The 20,000-nt window shown below is 44.1% G+C and overlaps 2 protein-coding genes across 3 annotated transcripts in view; both read right to left on the reverse strand.

The window, feature by feature from the left end:
- Positions 1-1,010, reverse strand: part of gabra1 (gamma-aminobutyric acid type A receptor subunit alpha1) — a 23,399-nt gene extending 22,389 nt beyond the window's left edge. The window contains exon 1 of one of the 2 annotated variants that reach the window (XM_062536637.1): positions 808-1,010. Coding sequence is in view for 1 of the 2 variants with exons in the window: in XM_062536636.1 (XP_062392620.1) it covers positions 648-663 (16 nt within the window). In the remaining variant the exon portion in view is untranslated. Of the gene's footprint in view, positions 1-647; positions 709-807 lie in introns of those variants that run through there. The other variant, XM_062536636.1, reaches the window with a different exon arrangement.
- Positions 1,011-18,361: 17,351 nt separating this feature from the next.
- The window catches only part of gabra6b (gamma-aminobutyric acid type A receptor subunit alpha6b), a 23,685-nt gene continuing 22,046 nt past the window's right edge, over positions 18,362-20,000 (reverse strand). Inside the window, exon 10 of the mRNA XM_062536639.1 lies at positions 18,362-20,000. This exon is cut by the window's right edge and continues 1,097 nt beyond it. The gene's annotated coding sequence lies outside the window, so the exon portion shown is untranslated.

Genomic DNA, 20,000 nt, shown 5'->3' on the forward strand with positions numbered 1-20,000 from the left:
ACTGCCATTTCTAAATAGATCTCAACCGCTTTCGCTCTCAGCACGGAGCATCCTTGTCATTTCATCATACTTTCATAGGCTGTAAACTGAGACGCTAATGCGTTGTCGATGGGCAATTGTCATTCTCTTGACGTTTGACTCCCGTTTCTGGGATTATAACAATGTCCGCACCACTACAGTCAGTCATTTGTCGTGAAAACAACGTTATGGTGTGTCTAAAAATATGCCACACACGACTGCAACAATTAGGATGCACGAGTACATCGTTTTATACAAGGCAAAACTGTATAGAGGCTGGTCGCTTGAATCCAACCGAGGCTGAAACTGAAGCAGTGCATAGGCTCTACAGTTCGGCTAAAATTCCGTTACTTGTCAGGATTTAGTAAAACAGTGATAACGCAGGCTAGAACACACCACTGCATAATCTTACTTTTATAAGTTATGCTATAGGAAAGCGTCTGAAATATGGCTGAAGTATTCAGCAGCATTTGGTATGCAATGGGGGTTCTTCGTCGATGTTCTTAAAACATCCTCAGTATTTCAGCCTGTATGCGTACAGCAATTAAGTAACTGTGTGCAGTAGTGCCCAAAACGCATCCAAAAACATGAAATAAGTAAGACGCGAACATAACAAGGTTTGCCATTACCGTCCAAAGTCGACATTGCTAATTCGTCTATTCAACTCCAATGCGATTCATTTTCGGCAGGCAACAGAACTCAGTGCAGTTTTAACTGCTGCGATTATCCACAAGCCACGTCTCACACCAATAAAAGCCAAGCCAAATGCAAAATCTTGAAATCACTTACAGCAATGCACCTCGGATATGCGACCGTGTCGTGTCCTTCAACTTTTATGGATACCCTTTGAACACGGATACGATGACAAAAATCCTCAAAGATCTCCGATCAGCCGAATTTTTGCTTGAGGCTCAAGGAGCTGCTGCTGACGACGCTGAGTTTGCGCAGGTCTCGCGCACTATTCATTGGTGTGGGGAGTTAAACTCTTCCGAGTCCCCAGCAAATTAGTGATCTGAGTGCAAAATCTTTACGAAATACGGTGATTTCGCACAAATAAATATTTACTTTAACAGGACAATGGTAGTTTGTCCTTGAGTAAACCGGATGTGAAATAGTCAGTGACTTCATGCCAGGGTGATTTTATTTTAGAATGGAAGGTGGTACCAATCTCTCATCGGAAGACCAATCCGCCCATTTTTTATATGCAGCACAATTTAACTTCCACTGCTGTCGACTTAATCTCTTTTCAGTGGCTGGAAAATCAAATCCTCTTACATTTTCAACTGGGCCCCTTGTTTTTCTCTCTCGCTTTCCCTCCACAGGAGCAATTTATGATGCTTTACAACAATGATATATTAAAGAAAACAACTGCAATATATTCTAAACTAAAACCGCAGGCAAACATGGAATTGGCGAGAATTTAAAGGAAAGTCATTTGGCCATGTATATCACGTTTCAGATGGAATATTTGTTCTGTCTGGTTTACTTTTTGAACGAGCTCTACGTCCATAGCGATACAGAGCCCGGTCAGATGGACTGGGCTCTACTGTGCGCGTGAGCTGATGATGACAATGTTGACTCCGAAAACCACTGTGGGTTGGTTTTCATCATCTGTGTTAAAACAGGGTCTATAGTATATTAAGTCGTCGACAGTGTTTTCAACCGAATGTTGTGTTTTACCATCGACTGCATATCACAGATAGGGGTTTCCAGCAATAAGCCTAGCCAAAAACGGAATTCTCCCCGTGCGCATCACTTTGAAGTGATTCGCGCGTTAGAGATTACACTGCGACCCGAATGACATTTACTGGGGAAAAAACACAGGACCGAGCGGATTGCTTTATCGAAGTAACTTCACTTGTCAGTCACAGTCGAGACTGTTTTGAAACACCAGTGTTGTTCTTTCTTATAATTTCAACGTGTGAACAATTAATATTTTCTTATACCGTATGTGAGTGACAGTAATCACACCTGTGATAGATCAAGATTTGAGGAGCATAATTCAGTCCATGCAGCGAGAACACGGCAGAGATGCCTTCTGCTTAATGTGGTAAGAGACACACATCGGTATTATGTGAGATTACTGGTCATCTCTCTCTCTCTCTCTCTCTCTCTCTCTCTCTCTCTCTCCCCTCTCTCTCTCCACCCCCACCCCCTTCCACGCACATATATACACACACACTCTCTCTCTTTCTCTATCCCTTTCTCCCTGACACCGACTAACGGTGTCCCGCGGTTCCAACCTCAACCTGATGCAGCGAGTGCGTCAGCTACGCTTACACTTACAATACACACTACAATAGCCCCTCAGTATTGTTGGTGAGTTTTGTGTCTGTGCTCCGCGCGTGCGTGTGTGTGTGTGTGTCTGGGTTGGGAGGGGGTGCGCTTCCTCGTGCTATTCGCACGTGTCAATGCTGAAATAGTGAGGATTCTAAGATTTTCATCGGACATGCTAATCGATGCTGTATAGAATCCAGCTGTTTCTTAAAGGAAGATAGGCTACATACATTGCCAGCCATAGTTTTCTCCCACTATAACCTACTATAAAATTATCTCTTGCTATAAATCGTCAAATAAATGTCGGTATTTGGTTTGTGACAGATGCATAACGATTAAAAAAAGGATATTTATATCTCTCATTAGCCTTGCGAGTAGTCGGCAGACTCTGGCACCAAGACCAGTTCGTTTCAGCACCACGGACAGTTACAGCCCACTCCAGTGACGATTGCGCCTGTGCATGTCGGATTGGGGGTATGGTGAAAATGAAATCCACGGAAAAGGAAGCCTGCATACTAAGTATATGTGATTGTTGCGGCGTTCATGAGCAGTGCCGTAAATCCATTGAAATGACGGCTGTGATAGCCCACTGAGCGAGTTTACCGGCGAACACACGACACGGCGCAGCACATAGTTAAACACTATCAGTGGTGAGTGATGGTATTCTTGTGAAACGTCTTGTTAGACATTACTGATTATAGCATCTCTTATTTGTCCTGCTGGTAACAGTGTTGTGTGCTAAAATCTTGACTGGAGTATTTACTGATAGTCCACTGGCACCATAGCACCTCAGTAATTCACGCCTTGGTAAATACAATAATGAGCTGTGAAAACTCAGAAGCACAGGAGGCTCCTGTGGTTTTTGCTTACTGAAAGCATTCCAGTCTGAAACAATGTAGCCAAATCATCCCATCTGAATCACACTCTTGTCTGGAGACACCATGGGACAATGAACAGGTCTGGATAACCCTTCCAGTTATTTCATTTAGAAATGAGAGTACTGTATGCAAGAAATACTCAGAGCACACACATGTCTAATGTTTCCTTAGTATCATTTCATCTTTATTCAAGTGGCATCCTGGTGTAATTTGATTGTATACCGTAAATTATAACATAGTTTAACAGAGGATGAGAATCCTCAAAGTATTCATGGACAGGAGACCCACGAAACATGCCAGATAGTAAATATTCGATTGAGATTAGATCTGAATTGAGATTTGGATTAGACATAGAGATTATCCACCCTTTTGTCACCTATACATGGATATCATGTTCTTTTTGGGCCATGTACTGTACATGCATTTGGTGTAAATACACCTATTGTTTTACCTCATTGGTAGTTTTTGAATATTCAACAGGGCATTTGTCTTGAGCACCATGTTCAAGTGAAAATTTGCAACGGTTGTTGTAGAGATATTTGAGAGAGAGGAGCACTATTTTATACATTGTGAAAAGTATCAAAAAGACAGGCATTCTTCCCCAAATTCCAAATAGGTATCCCACACGTTCAAGATTGTGACAACGAAAAAATAGCCATACTTCTTGGTGAAGGCCCTCTGCTGTGTGCCCTAGCAGCACAATTTATCCTGAAATGTGAAGGTCTGAGGGACTCAACCCAAAACACACACACACACACACACACACACACACACACACACACACACACACATACATGCGTGCATATGTGTATGTGTGTGTGTGTGTGTGTGTGTGAGAGAGAGAGAGAGAGAGAGAGAGAGAGAAGGAGAATGTGGGTACAGTATGTGTGTGTGTGTGCATGTGTGTGTGTGTGTGAGAGAGAGAGAGAGAGAGAGGGGGGGGGTTATTGTTTAAGGACATTGATTCCATCCAATATGGAGAGGTTTTCTGCTTTCATGCTTTCTGTCTGATAAATATCACACGATAAAATAGGTCAAGCGAATTTATCGGTAACAAATAGTTAATTCTTGACTAATTAAAGTTCATACCTCAAATGTCCTATATCTGTTGATTATTTCACGTGCGTGGCTTCCCATGCTAAACAAGGCCGTTGAGATTTATTGTTTTTGTATTGACGGGGGTCTCGGAAAGGTAAAGGTTAACATAATATATCACAGTGCTTCAGCTTCCATCGATTGACCAGTGGCGCATCTGAAATGAAGCGGCCTCGATCCTGAATATAACGATTTTGTTGTTGTTCGGCAGCAGAAAGTAAATACATGGCTCTAGCCCTCCAGCATTCAAGGCAGAATAGCAATCCTCTGACAGATACATTGAGCGCTCTTGGTCATATGGATTACACATAAGAAGTTCAATAGTTCATTTCACACCCAGCAGAATAGATGCACCACAAAACTGAGGATTAATCACCATGGAGATAGTTTAGACACCTGATTCGTTTTTTTCTTTTTTTTTCTTCAAGCCTCACATTGGTAGTTGAAAGTATCTTGGAATGTCATTATGATATTTATTTCATGTGGCCTCCATGTACGCAGTCACAAAATGAGAGTTGTATTCATATATAAAAGTGTTTCTTTGAGGTGTGTGTGATTAGTTGTATACAATGTCAAATGCTGAGAGGTAATTGCAATGCAAGGCAACGCAATGCATTGTATTGTAGACATGTCACCTACTAAACAAGCTCAGTATTCATGCTGGATGAGAAACAGTATCCTCCTGAGCACATCAAAAATTCCAAGCATATCCAATAATGTTCCACACTGCTGTCAACATAATAAACCCTTATAGAGAGGGCGCGCACAGCAAATACACAAGCAGACTGCAAATGACAGCTACACTCTGTGGGGGATTTACCTCTCCCGTTCTCTCTCTCTCTCTCTCTCTCTCTCTCTCTCTCTCTCTCTCTGTACATGTTTTTTCTGTGTGAAGCTGGAAGTGTTGGAAAAGCTATGGAGAGGTCCACAGAATGGTGTGACTCTCTCTCACTCTCTCTCTGCCTCTCTCTCCTCTCCTCCTCTCTCTCTCTCTCTCTCACTCCCCCATCTCTCTTCCCCCATCTAGCCTCCTCCTCTCTTTCCAAGTTTTCTCCATGTGAAGCTGAAGGTGCTGGAAAAGCCAAGGAGAGATCCACAGTGCAGAGCTCAGGGGTGTGGAGACACACACACACACACACACACACACTCACTCACACATTCACACACAACACACACACACACACACGTTCTCTCCGAGTCCGCAGTTTACATAACACTGATTACAACCCTCGAGATTGACCAAACCAACAGCACTTGGGCTCGTGCGCATTAAAAAACCCCACTGACCATCTGTTTCTGCCACCATTCTCCGTCTCTCAAAGAGGCTTGCTTCCTCCGCGGCCAGTGGCCTCTCTCTCTCACACACACACACACACACACACACACACACACACACACACACACACACACACACACACACACACATACACACACACACACACACACACACACACACACACACACACACACACACACACACACACACAGACATGTGTGTATCTGAGCAGGAGAAGGAGGCAAACGAGGGAACCTCGTGGCCTCTCATTATGGACTGCATGAAAAACAGCATCCCAGCTTGCTTTGCCTCTCACGGTCTTAGAACGAGCATCCATGCTTAATTCAGAGTTTGATAGCGCACACATGTTGAAGTTGAAGTGTCTTCATTTTCATTTACTATTCCGTGTATATACAAAACTATATACATGCAGAAATAACTCTGGCAGTTAAAAGTTGACGGAGAGTATAAGAGTGTGAAACAGTCTGGAAGTTTCTTTTATGATTTTTATTTCTACTGCACCATTAAATGGGGAGGCCGGGGGGAATGACAGCTGTGTGTCAGACTCCTGCCTGAAATAGAGACGGGGAGAGTAGCAGCTCAGGTTGTTAGCGCCTGGTAATGAAACACTGGGAAAAATGACATAATCAACACCCTAACATTTCACCACTGTCAGGCAAAAAGTGCCAGAGAGCGGCTTCCTTTCCCACTTTGGATCTGGCCAAAACGCGGCCCAGATCTAGGCCGAATCAGGGCCATACCAGTGCTGGATCCGCACTGGCCTCGGAGCCTGTCCGGGCTGCCAACCCTGTCACTATTCTGGGCTTGGTGGTGGGGACAAGCTCACGACGCACAGCATAGTACATCACAACAGCCACCCCCCACCCCCCCCCCCCCCCTCTCTCTCTCTCTCTCTCTCTCTGTCTCTCTTTGCCACTCTCTCCATTTCTCTGTCTTACGTCTCTTTCCCCAATGGTTGCTTGTTACGTCGGCCGTTTTGGGAAGTGCCAACAGGTATTGTGTAGGATCCGCTTCCACAGGCCTGTTTGTGGTGTCATCCACTGCGACACCCACACACTCAGCACAATATGAGGACAGCCGAGGGAGCTGAGAGGAAACCGAACAATCAGGCCGGAAACCAGGCTTATTTCTGGGCTGCATTAACAGTAGGAACCTATAGAAGGAGCCTGGGGAGATGATCCTCAGGGTGTTATGGTTACAGTAAACATAAGTTTCCTCCAAGCATTACTGTTTGGAGAATCTCATTAGAACTAGGGAGCTACAGTGTGATGTGTGATGCGTGCACCGTTTTGACAATTATTTCCAATAATACACAGTTTACAAAAGTCTTCAGTAAGGGATAATGAACACCAGTCTCATTGGACAGCTGCCTAGTGTTACAGCTTTTGATTGTGATTGTTGGTGTTGATTATTCATCTTTCCAACAAAAATACAGATGGCAGGGTCCAACAATGCTCATAAATTATGTCGAGATGAAAACATTTGGATAGAACTATAGTTAAAAAGATAAAAATAATCCACCCAAATCAGCCTTTGCTGTTTCTGCTATCTCTGAGACATCATCCATTCATTTAAGAGATAGAATGTATGAATATATTTCCAGATAACAAAATGGTCTTTCACATAAGGTGTAAGATAAAAAAAAAAAAGATATTGAGTCCTCTCCTGACATTCCACACAAAACTATTTAGTTTGACCTTGTTTTAGATCATTTTTTTGCTTCGTCAGAACTCTCTGTGGTCCTGAACTTTGGCTGAACTGAGTTCAGCAGAAACTTCTCCAAACGGCATCTCCTTTTGATTGGCCGCGAGCGCGGTCCTATCCTGAGGAAAGAGCGGGAGTGAAGGGGGTCAGCGAGAGGGGTCAGTGAAGTGGGCGGCCCGGCCCACTCTACCTCCTCAACAGGGTCCGCTCCACCATCAGTCTGGCCCTTGGTCAGAGAGATCTGACAGACATGCAATTACCCGGGAGAAATGATGCCCACGGCGTGGGCTGACCATTCAGGCCGCTATTTCAGTCTTTTTTTTTTTTTTTTTTTTTTTTCGTTTTAGCCATTGTCACCTTCAAAAAGACAGAGCTGCAATGGGCTACTGCTCTCATGTTGTGGATAATAGCATCTAAATAGCCACCGTCCGCCACGTAAATTGTGTACCACAGGTGCGGATGTGTGTGTGTGTGTGTGTGTGTGTGGAGTGGGGGGCATTGACTGAAAATGCACAAGGCTTTTGTCACATGTTTTTAATTCATCTAGGAGCCTAAATGGAAAATCGCAATTCCCAAATGCATTAGAGTTCTTTAATCAGTCTGTGTGGTTGATGCATTTTTTTTCGCTTTGCTTATGTGGTAATTTGGGAGGGAATTTAAGCCTAAAAATACAGCTGGCAGACAGACTGAGAGACCACTCCCTCCCTCGCTCCCTCTCCCCTGGGCCGGCTGTCTGGTTCACATCACTTTCATATCAATCCTCATCAAGCACGTCTGACCTTCAGATGACCATCACAGCCACCTGGCTGGGAGCCACCAGCCCTATTTTGCCTGGCTTGGACTAGACCTTTGCTTACTGCCTGGTGCTTGGAGACCGTGCCCTCCATAAGTACACACATGTGCGCATACACACACACACACACACACACACACACACACACACACATACAGACACACACAATCTGATACCTGTACACACACACACACACACGTACATATACACACATGCATACATGTACACATACACACCCACCCACCCACACACTCTGACATGGGTACACACACACACACACACATAGCCTACATATACACACATGCATACATGTGCTCATACACATACACACCTACACACACACACACACACACACACACACACACACACACACACAAAGAGACCACCTCTCTCGCTCTCTATCCCTTGTTTAAGAAGATAAATGAGAAGGGTGTTAGAGCGGAAGGGTGAACATGCGAGAGTGCCAAGGGCCCATGGGAAGCTGAGGTGCAGCAGAGGGAGGCAGAACCAGCGGATGTCTGAGATAGAGAGAGCAGAGACACGACAAGGGAGAGAAAGAGAAGAGAGAGAGAGAGAGAGAGAGAGAGAGAGGTCAGACAGGAAGCCAGCCCTCCCACACCAGTGATTCCGGTTCTGGGCCTCATACGTGCCAGATCTGCCAAACCAGCCAGCATTCTTTATTACAGAAAAATCCGTCCGGAATTTTGAACATTCTCATAAAAGATTCTGTTCATCAACAATGTAAGGTTAAAAAAAAATGCTATGTTTCATTAACCCCACACAGTCTTCAGAACAACATTCTAGTGACACTGATGTTACGGTAGTGGCTGAAGAGTCCAAAAGGGCAAATTGGTTAGCTATCTAATTAGCTAGTGCTAAGAGTACACAAATGCTCTCTCTTTCTCTCTCTCTCTCTCTCTTTCTCTCTCTCGCTCTCTCTCTCTACCTCTCACATTAGCAAAGGGGAACAAAGGAAGCAGACTCAGTCCCGCTGTTCACTCTTCGATCCGCTCCTGAGTGCTCCAGCACCAGAAGTGCGTCATCGTGTGCTTTGCATAAACGTGCAGCTGAACCCGTCTCTCGAATAATCTCAGTGCACTTGATGAGCACTTGCTCCGCACTTGTGCTAAGATTACAGCCTCGGATAAGTGCACAGAGCCTAGATCCAGCCTCATTAGATACGTCCCCAAAATGTGCTAAAGTGCATTACCTATGGTTTGTGCGATTGGACAGAACATTTAATTGGTCGACACTTAATGAAATATACGCAGACTTTTCAAAGTGCTTCCCTTGCCTCGCTAATAAAGCTGAAAGAGGCCTACATCATATTCTGCACATTGATTTTAATTATGTTTATTCTTTGCATAATCTCTCAATTAGTTGTAATGAATTGTTTTATGAATGTGTCAATAGTCCCACACTGTTGTTACTATATTTAGCAACTTCTTATCAAAGCAGGGGTTTAGTTTCAGTCCCAGTCACCTTAAACTCAGAATGAAAAGTTAATACATACGGAACCGTACAGCTCCTGAGAGAGAATGGTGTGAATCCAGAGATGTAAATGATGACTCTGACAGTCGTTACTATTTGGGGTTTCATCCACAGTTACACTTCCTTAAAACGCCATCCGCCAGAGAGGTTGAAAGAAGATGAGAAGTTAAAAGGCCATCCACCAGAGAAAAGTTGAGTGCTACTTTCAAGTCTCTTAATCCTCCACCACCGCCGACATCAACTACTTCTATGTTTGCAGATGACGGCAATTTTTTTACTGAAAAAAATGCTGAGATTAGTGCCCAATACAATGAGGCCTTAAAAAGGGAATTATCTCGTGTAGACATGGTAATAACATGGTAATGTTGGAATTCTTGTCTGGACCTCAGTGTGTGTCACAACCTAACCCGAGGTGTACCTCAGGGATCAGTACTTGAGCCCCTTGTGTTTTCCATTAATCCCACTTTCTTAGGTGCCATAGATGATGACTGACTAAATTGCTCTGAGCATGTAGGCTCAGTCACAAAGGCATGTTGATTTAATGCAATATTTAGAAGATCAGACCTTTTCTAACACAACATGCCACACAACTTCTTGTGTAAGCCATTTTTTCCAAACTGGACAATTGCAATGCTTTTTTGGCTGGTCTACCTGCTTGTCATTATTCTGAATATTTATATTTCTTTATTTAGGCTACATGACTTGAATTTGAATATTAAAAATGATGTATTTTGATGTCATTGTAAGTTGAAATGGACAAGACCATCCACCAAGAACCATAAACATAATTTGGTAATGAATTCTCTCATGTTAGGCTACTGACTTCTCTGCCTTTTTGACTCATTTTAACAGTAGTTTGGAGGCCTTTATAGACATCGACTAAGTAACTGAGTGCCTACTAGTATTTTAATCTGTCTCTCTGTTTGCATGGCTGCCATCATATGATAATCACATAGCCACTGGAAAAGTTGTGAGGCATCTGTGGTATACTAATGCTCTGGTACAGGCCCTCAGTACCGTCTGAATGAAATGCATGTGAGTCATTTCTAAATTGGAAGGTCATTTAATGTCATGGTAAATCTCTTGGAACAAAAGAACTATAGCATAACAACTATATAGTAAACATAAAACTGTAGGATATTATGCAGAACCACATAGTGTTTCACCTGTAGTCTTTTCTCAGTGTTCTTGAGTAGGATTCATCAACATCAACACTGCATCTACCGTATGCTGTATTCAGCTAGTGTGCTTAGCAACCACATTGCACTTCAGCTCTGATGCAACACGTTCATCTACTTATGGATTGGCAATAGCATGTTCTATGTGTAGGCAGAATGTATGTAAAATGCACATAAAAGCATATACTGTATAAGGTATGTCTTCTACAGTACATGGTATACTAACAGGATCTATTTATATTGCTTTGACTTATGTGGGTTATGCATTACAAACAAACACTCCACTGCGCTGATATATACAAATGATTTGGTATGGGACAGAAATAAACTGTACTGGATCTCCTCCCAAAAACCCAGTGACAGTTTATTTTCCAGAATACATTTCCTGTCCTCCCACATCCAAACGCTGCCGCTATGCAACAACAAACAAGCAAAGTGATCATATAGACTCTGTGACAAAGACACTGTCACTGTAGGCCTTTTCTCAAAAGATTCCCCCTCAACCACACACACAAAAAATGTCCTTATATGAAGACATTGTGTCCCCTGGAATAATTAAAATGCCAATGTCTAATTCATTTACCATCCGGGAGCCCATTGTGTGGTGGTGATTATGTTAGATTAACTTGACTGTCTTGATGAAAAGGGTCAAATCCTGGAACAAAGACTGGACCAGGTTGTCAGGCCATTTATCCCCTCCTAAAAAGGCTTGTCGGGAGTCACATGCACATTAGGCGTTTGAATGATGAGGCGGTCCGCTTGAGCGGGCAGGTAAGGCCTGAGAATTTGCATTAGCCGATGCCTGCGCTGATATTTTATGGATCCTTCCCGTGCCATTCCTCATCGGGGCAGAGAGAGCCACTGAACCAGCCTGGCCATTCCTCTCCCGTATGAGGGATGTGCATCTCCCGGCCCACCTCACAGCCACCTCTCAACACCACCACCACCACCACCACCACCACTCATCGACACCAAAGCCACTAACTCTCTCTCTCTCTCTTTCTCTCTCCCTCTCTCTATATCCCCCCACCATCACCACTTGTCGACACCAAAGACACTGTCTTTGCCTAGCTCTCTCTTCCGCTCTCTTTCTATTGCTCATTCTCTCTCTCTCTCTATCCCCCCAAACCACGACTCATTGTCACCAAAGTCACCCTCTTTGTCTGTTTTCTCTCTCTCTCTATTGCTCACTCTATCCCCCCACCATCACGAGTCATTGTCACCAAAGACACTCTCTTGGCCTTGTGTTCTCTCTCTCTCTCTCTCTCTCTCTCTCTCTCTCTCTCTCTCTCTCTCTCTATAACCCCACAACCACGACTAATCATCACCAAAGACATTTTCATGGCCTACCTCTCTTTCGATCTCTCTCTCTCTCTCTCTCTCTCTCTCTCTCTATCGTTCACTGTCTCTATCCCCCCACCACTTCCACCATCGTCACCAAAACCACTCAGACTAACCCTCATATTTTCTATCAATCTCTCTCTACACACCCCCCGCCCCACCTATTGTCACCAAAGCCAATCCCCATGTCTCTCTCTCTCTCTCTCTCTCTCTCTCTCTCTCTCTCTCTCTCTCTCTCTCTCTCTCTCTCTCTCTTTCTCTCTCTGTCCTTAATAATAATGCTATACACACATTTAGAGATGGGAATGAGCACATCTGTATAGTCTCTCAGACTGACACGCTACACCCCCATGCCAGTCAGCCATCCTCCTCGACTCCACCTCTTCCACTCTCTCTCTCCCTCCCTCTCATTATCTTCCTCTTTCCCTCCATCTCCTCCCTTCTACTTTCAATAAAACTAAACACGTGCAGTGATGGCAGGAGTGGAGACATCTCTATAGTCTCTGAAGACATGCTCTCTATCACTCTCGCGCTCTCTCTCTCTCTTTTGAACACACACACACACACACACACACACACACATACGCACGCAAACACACACACACACTTTCTCTCTATCCACCTTTTTAGACTCTCCTTTTAATAAAAAGATCCACATCTTCAATGATTGAGGATGAGGGACATCTCCTATCACCTATCCTCACCATCTCCTCACCTTTCTCCGTTTAATAAAGCTACACACACACACACACACACACACACACACACACACACACACACACACACACACACCTTTAATTAGACACGGCAGAAGAGGAGGACGTCTCTACAGTCTCTGAATGGAGCTATAGGGTAAGGATTGATGCTGGGCGCAGCAGTGAAGCCTTGGTTTTGTCATGCCCAGCTGAGTCATAGAGCCAAGAGAGACCCCTACATACGCTGGCCAGTAGCATCCAACTGCAGAGATGAGAGGACCAGAGTAAAAACAAGGAGAAAAGAGGAGAGGATGACTAGAGAAGAGGACAGAGGGAATGAAGTGAGAAAAGGAAAGAAAGAGAGAGGAAAGGAGTGAAGGATAGAAGAGAAGAGAGGAGAGGAGGCTTGTTTTAGAGAGATTACCTCTACACACATTGAATTGGCACACACACAAGCCCCCAAACACTTGTGCCTAAAGAAGTGTGACTGCTATGGGTTTGTGTCCATGGGGAGGCTCAGTTTCTCTTAATTGTCTGTGTGCATGTGTGCTTGTGTGCGCACAGGTATGTGTGTGTGTGTGTGTGTGTGTGTGTGTGTGTGTGCGTGTGTGTGTGTAAATATGTAAGAATGTGAGTGTGTGTGGGTGGGTATCTGTGTGTGTGTGTGTGTGTGTGTGTGTGTGTGCAAGTGTGTGTATCTGTGCTTGTGTAAGGCTGTGTCCTTGTGAGTGAGAGCGTGTGTGTGTGTGCGTACATGAGCACGCACCCGTGTGTGTGTGAAAGCGGGACTGTGTGGTGGAGTGATTGTCAGTGTTTTTTTTCTATATCTCTAAAAGAGAAAAAGGCAGAGCGAACAGCTGGGAGAGAGGTGTTAGAATTCCAATTCCAAACTTATCTCAGGCAGATGGAGTCGCGCGCCCGCGGCGCTTTGTTTCCATGGTAATGCGGAGTTGACCTTATTTATGTCTAATGTGTGCGCACCTCTCCTCCTCCTCCTTCTCTTCCTCCTCCTCCTCCTCTTCCTCCCTCTTATGCGTCTCCATGTTGGCCATTAAGAGAAGATCATCACCCATGCTGTGACCTCACACCTGGTCACAATTCAAAAGGACCGACTTACTGTAAAAATGACTAAAGGAAGAGACACTGCACTCAAGCATGACGGATACTCAAAGGCACTTCAGGGTTTTGATATTCTCACTTCACCCAAATACTGTCAGCAAAAATCCTAAGACTCCCCCCCCCCCCAAAAAAAAATGTTCCTTTACTAAGAATATGTGAATGATTTTTTAAATATTATTATCACACCTCCGCCGTATGCGGAATTGTTGCTCAAAGCAAGAGTTGTACTCTGATTGTGGACCAATTCAAGAGAGAATCAATACAACGATCCCATTTTAATGAGGCTTTCCGTACACAGGCACCAGACACGGCAGCACTCCTAGCAATGAGGGGGCTGGCAGCCAAGGTAACCAGCTTGGCACCGACTCAGCTGCGCCAATCCAGGCTAACGTCGGCATTTGCTAGTGCCGCCACGCTCTCGCAACCAGACTGCCAGTGGCTGTCTATACCTGCCCTTGTCTAACCCAGAGGGGTGTGTGTGTGTGCGCATGTGCGCAAGTTTGTGTGTTTGAGTGTGTGTGTCTCTATCTCTGTGTGTACTGTGCGCATGCGCATGTTTGTGTGTATATTTGTTTGTTTGAGTGTGTGTGTGTGTGTATTAGAGAGAGAGAGAGAGAGAGAGAGAGAAAGCATGTGTGTGTTTCAATGTGTGTGTATGCGTTGTCTTTGTCTCTGTGTGTATGTGTTGTCCTCTTTATGTTTGTGTCTGTGTGTGTATTGTTGACTTTGTGTATGTGTGTGTGTGTGTGTGTGTGTGTGTGAGTGAGTGAGTGTGGGGACTGCATAAAGCACCACAGGCCCCATAAAGCCGGCGGCGAGGGATCGTTAGTGGCCCCCGGTGCAGGTCGAGATGCTCCATCACGGCTCTTAACGGACCTCGCCGCTCCCCGCCGCCTCTCTGAGGCTCCGCGCCGGTGGCCTACAGCGGAGCACGAGAGTTTCTAATCACCTGTTAGGCGGCGCAGTTCTCCTCTCCCGGGTCCTCCTTAACAAGCCTCTCATGGCAGCTGGCGCCACAACAGACTGCCAGCCACCGTCATCGCGCAGCACGCCAACGATAGCGGCGGACGCGGGCGCGGACCCGGGCCTGGCGCGGCCCGGATGCGGCAGGAGAACTGCAGGGTATAGTGCCAGAGGATGAAAGCTGTTCTCTGAGGTGCCACATTACAACTGCCCCCCCCCCCCTCTATAGCCAAGCAACACAAACAGCATACAAAACTCTATGGTGTGCTCTCTTCCCACAGAACTGCCACATCAAACAATTCTCTCACTATAAACTGACTGATTCATTGAATGTAAATGTAAAATTGTTACCAAATTAATTCTCGGCATCAATGTTGGTTACCCTCATGCAACCACACGTGTAACTAATCCACTGTTATAAAATGACAATAACTTCCTGACATAACATGCTGTATGATAGCAATGTTGAAAATAAATGGTATTCAAAAAAAAATATTTCAAATAATATGACATAAATAAACTGACCTGTGACTGGTAGTTGAGAGAGAAGGGGGCGGGGGAATGTGGAGACATGTAAGCTCAGTGGAGGTGTCAGCGTGGCCTCATTCAAACACAAGTGAGATATTTATATCTTAGAACACAAAAGCCTTGACAATCAGTGCATAACCTCCCTACACTAGGCCATCCTCCCTGTTTACCCCAAACAGTATTTTTGGAGCTCACTTGACTTTCGCTGTCACAAGTCCAGACTGGGTTGTGTAACAACAACACTTTTCCTGGTGGTCATCAGGGAAGATGAGACTGTGTCAGTGGTGAGATTAAGGTTTTTTTCCCCTCCAACTTCTTATTGCCACCGGGATTCCCAGTTGTTGTTGTCACAGGAAGGTAATATTGAAAACGAGGGTGAAATCGAACGAGGTCACCAGTCAGTGATTCGGAGGTTATTTTTAAACTGAATCTCATGAGGAATTTTAATTAGAACATGCTGTTCCACATCAAATTGAGAAAGAGTGATGTGGCCTGTTAAACAGAGACTAGAGCCATGCTGGGAAGTGTGAATTTGTTATGAATATCTTCAGAATGATACATACGTAGAGCTTTAAGATGACAGTATGCTGCATGGGCAACTGTTTGGGCCATAGGGAAAAGCTAATAAACATAATTTACAGACATATAGTATTTAGTAAAAATGGATTAATGTTGCCATATGCACATGCTGATCCCATGGTACATGGTTCTGGAGGCTTTTGCCTATAAATGACGAGATATTCTTAGGTGTCTCGTTCATACTTGCAAACTACGTATGTAATGACAATGAAAAACAGCAGGACGACAACGCAGTTTCTTACATGTACTGTAGATGAATATTTACTTTGAGATAAGATATGCTCATCGGTGTGTGTGTGTGTGTGTGTGTGTGTGTATGTGTGTGTGTGTGTGTGTGTATGAGTGTGTGTGCGTGCGTGTGTGCATGCGTGTGTGTGCATTTGCGCGCACGTGGATGCAAAAGTGTCCTAATTAGTTGATACATCTACATCACACTTATTGCAGTCTCTTATTATTTGGCTTTGTTACGGCATCAGCGAGATGCATCTCTGCATCATCAAAGAATGAGTCGGACAGATGCGATGTGTGTGAACCAGATTTTGCGGATGCATTACCACAGGCATCTAAACCATCCAGGCACAACAAGCAGCACTTTGGCCTCCCTGCTTATGTCATTTATTTATGTTTCCTCCCTTGTCATGCTTGCATGTCGGTGGTGGGTGACTCAGACAGCATATGACAGCCCAGAAATGTCAGTCTGTAAGCACGGGGCTTGCCAGAGCAGATAGAGGCTAGATTAGGGCTGGGATGCGGTCCCGAGCCTAACACTCATCTGTGCCAGATCAGAGCCGAGGTTGGTGCCAGTCCCTCACCATCTGGATGGAGAGAGCGTTCTTCCACACACAGGAGCCCGTGGTGCGATGGGATAGAGAAAGATTTTTTTTAAGAATCTTAAAAATGATCACCCAAAGTTTGGATCCCTTGGCAAACACTGTGTCATCACCTGAGGGGACTCTACCATAATAAAGGTAAATGTGCTTAATATCTCCATAGACAAATAGACCTTTTTGTGAATATGTATATTCTGTCTACTGACAAAGAGAGCATGTTATTCTGTACAACATATTTTCAGTATAACATATTTTTCTGATTGTTCCATTGAGAAGTAGACATTATCTTAAGATTTCTTAGATTTGCTGTCCTTCACAGTCTTTATGGCTGCTGTGTTTGTCATGCCATTACAGTAAATCATCTTGAATTTGAATTTGAGAAAGAGATAGAGAGAGAGAGAAAGTGGAAAACAGAGAGAATTTGACACACAAAGGGCTCACACAGAGAGAGAGAGAATGTCTGAAAGAAATGCTCTCTTTGATATCTGATGATATTTTCCTTACAGTGCAATGGAAAAAAGTAGGGAGCTGACGTCAAGAGAGAAAGAGAGCGAGAGAGGCAGAGAGAGCTTTTAGCACTCTGAAAACACAATTGGATATCTCGCCCCCTAAAAATCAGAGCCGTCTGACACACTGGGGGCCGGCGCAATGGTAGCGGCAGCCACAGACAGGCAGACGTGAGACGGTGAGAGAGAGAGAGAGTACAGCAGAGAGAATGGGAGGGAGGTTGCAGGCTGCCCACCAATAGGTGGCACTCTACCCTTTTTGACAGGCGATGGTGACCCGGGCCACTCTGGAGCCTGTGAGCGGGGCAGCCAAGCGCTCCACAGGACAATCACACTTTGGACAAAACCTCCCTCGCTGCCCTGCCCTGCCCTGCCCTGCCAGTCTGTCTTTGGGGAGCGACAGGGAAAGATGCACTGATATAAGAACCTCTGAATATGTCAGTCCTGGCATGAAAAACAGTAGGCTACACATATGGGTGTATGTGTATGCAAATTATACTGTATGTGTTTGTATGTACATATTTATGTTCAGAGTATGACAGGCATTGCACAAAATCTTTCCAGCTGAGTGTATGCTTATGATTTTGTTTTCTGCTTGAAATTCTGCCCTAAATCCTGTAAGCCACACTAGAAGAAAGAGAAAGAGAGATGATAGGCTATAGTGTGTCAAAGAATCTTTTTCATATAGCTGAAAATTCTGACGCATCACTTGTACCCGATATGCCTACTTCCATAACAAAAATACACTCTGCCTTCAACCGCGCATTCCAGATATTGCCTGTGTTGTGTTCTTCTCAGCTTATCGGCTGTGTTTATTACCATGACGTATTGACAACTCTATTGCCTTCGGGTAAGGGAAGAACGGTTGTTGTAAAAAAACAGCATATAACTGTATATTGGATGCGGCCTGGTATATTTGAGTTGGACCGTATCAGCCTGTCTGTGGCAATTCAGATGTTTGCGTTTTCTGTGTCGTTACAGACTCACCAGTTACACAGTGGTGGCAGTTGGTCCTCATTCCACTCAATGTGATTGGAGAGAAGGCAATAAATGGGTGTGTATCCACATGAAGACTCAAAAACCCTTTTCTTTATTCTCAATTTGAGTACAATGTCAGAGTTATTGCTTCTACTGAATAACATCAAGCAAGATTACAGAACAGTCATTGGGAAGTCAGTGAGCTCTGTGAGATCTTACAGAATCATTTGTTTGGCATAGCTGTGAATATCTTCCCCGATGCTGACAAAATGGCCTCCATCAAAATCAGCGCATTAGTTTTACATCAAGGAATTAACATACACGTGAGTTCTGTATAAGCAATACAAAGATTATATTTCTCCAAAGTTATGTACATATTGAAATAAACTACGCTATAATTTGCAAAATCTGCTTATTGAGTGTCACTACACTTCTGTTGTATATGATTTGCTTGTATTCTTCACAAGAAAAGAAAACAAAGGTATTCACTTATTGTATTGAAGTCACACTTTTCATGAACCATGCTATCGATCATAAGCAACATACATGTTGGCAGTATGATCTTACCTGAGTATCAGTAAAATGAGCATACAAATGTTAAGAGAAAATTCTTTTGATTCTTCACAACAAAGCAATACATCTGAACCCAGATCAGCGCTCTCCACTGTGTCATCTGTATATGAACAAGATGAACATCTCAACACCTCTCTAGGTGATAACAGACTTAGCAGTAAAGTAGACAGATGTACTGTAACTTTATCACACAGTATATGACAATTGTAGCTTAGTTATCAAGGGGGTGGAACTGCACACGGTGAAGGTACTTCAGTGAGAGCACTTCCATGGTACAAAGCCTTCGCTGAACCTCTCAACACAGTTCAGATGAGGGGAGAGTTACATATGTAGATTCTGATAAAGGGTTTTAATATGGGTGCTCTTACATAACCAGACACAGATACGGGTTTGATGTGAATACTGCAGTAAATATCATTTAGTCACTTGTTTTTGTGCATGATAACAACAGATAAAAGCATACCAGTGCATATGTAAGTATACAAAAAAGGATACATTTGGCTGTGCCTTGTATATTCTCATTTAATCGTTTACCACCTCTGTTTTAATTGGAAATTGTGTAATCATATGCAAATCCAACCAGAAGCCAATTAATGACTAAATTTGGCATATGCATCGATGCCCATGAAAGCCCCAGCTCCGGATGAACTGTAAAGCAATCACTTACAGATAATTATGAGCCATTTTAGCATCCTTTCAAGTCCAATAATAACAGACGTAATTATATAAAATACGTAATTAGATCAACATTAAAACAAACTGCATAAATACATAAATCCATTTGGTGTCCTGTTGCCAGGAAACCATTGCTGAATCATCTCCCTGACAGCCTGCATGGGAATGGCTGACGAGTTTGGATTTCTCCGAAGCCTCGATGTGTGTCAAAGGTGAGCGAAGATACAGGCGGAGAGAAGCCTCCGTTTACCGCGGGGCGACTCGGACCCATACATGTGCCAGGATCAACCACGGCCTTCTTCTTTTGCCTCTCTATACGTTGGAGGAGCTTTGAACATGTAACATGTGCTCCTTCTCCGATCATCGTGACTCACACAGGGAAGAAGGAGTGCGTGTAGGAGTGAGTATGCGGAGGTGTGTAGGAGTACACACTATGTACAGTGCGTGTGAATGAAACATTGTGTGGGAAGTGACTGAGTATG

The sequence above is a fragment of the Sardina pilchardus genome, chromosome 5 (assembly GCF_963854185.1).
Source record: "Sardina pilchardus chromosome 5, fSarPil1.1, whole genome shotgun sequence".
Taxonomy (NCBI): Eukaryota; Metazoa; Chordata; class Actinopteri; order Clupeiformes; family Clupeidae; genus Sardina; species Sardina pilchardus.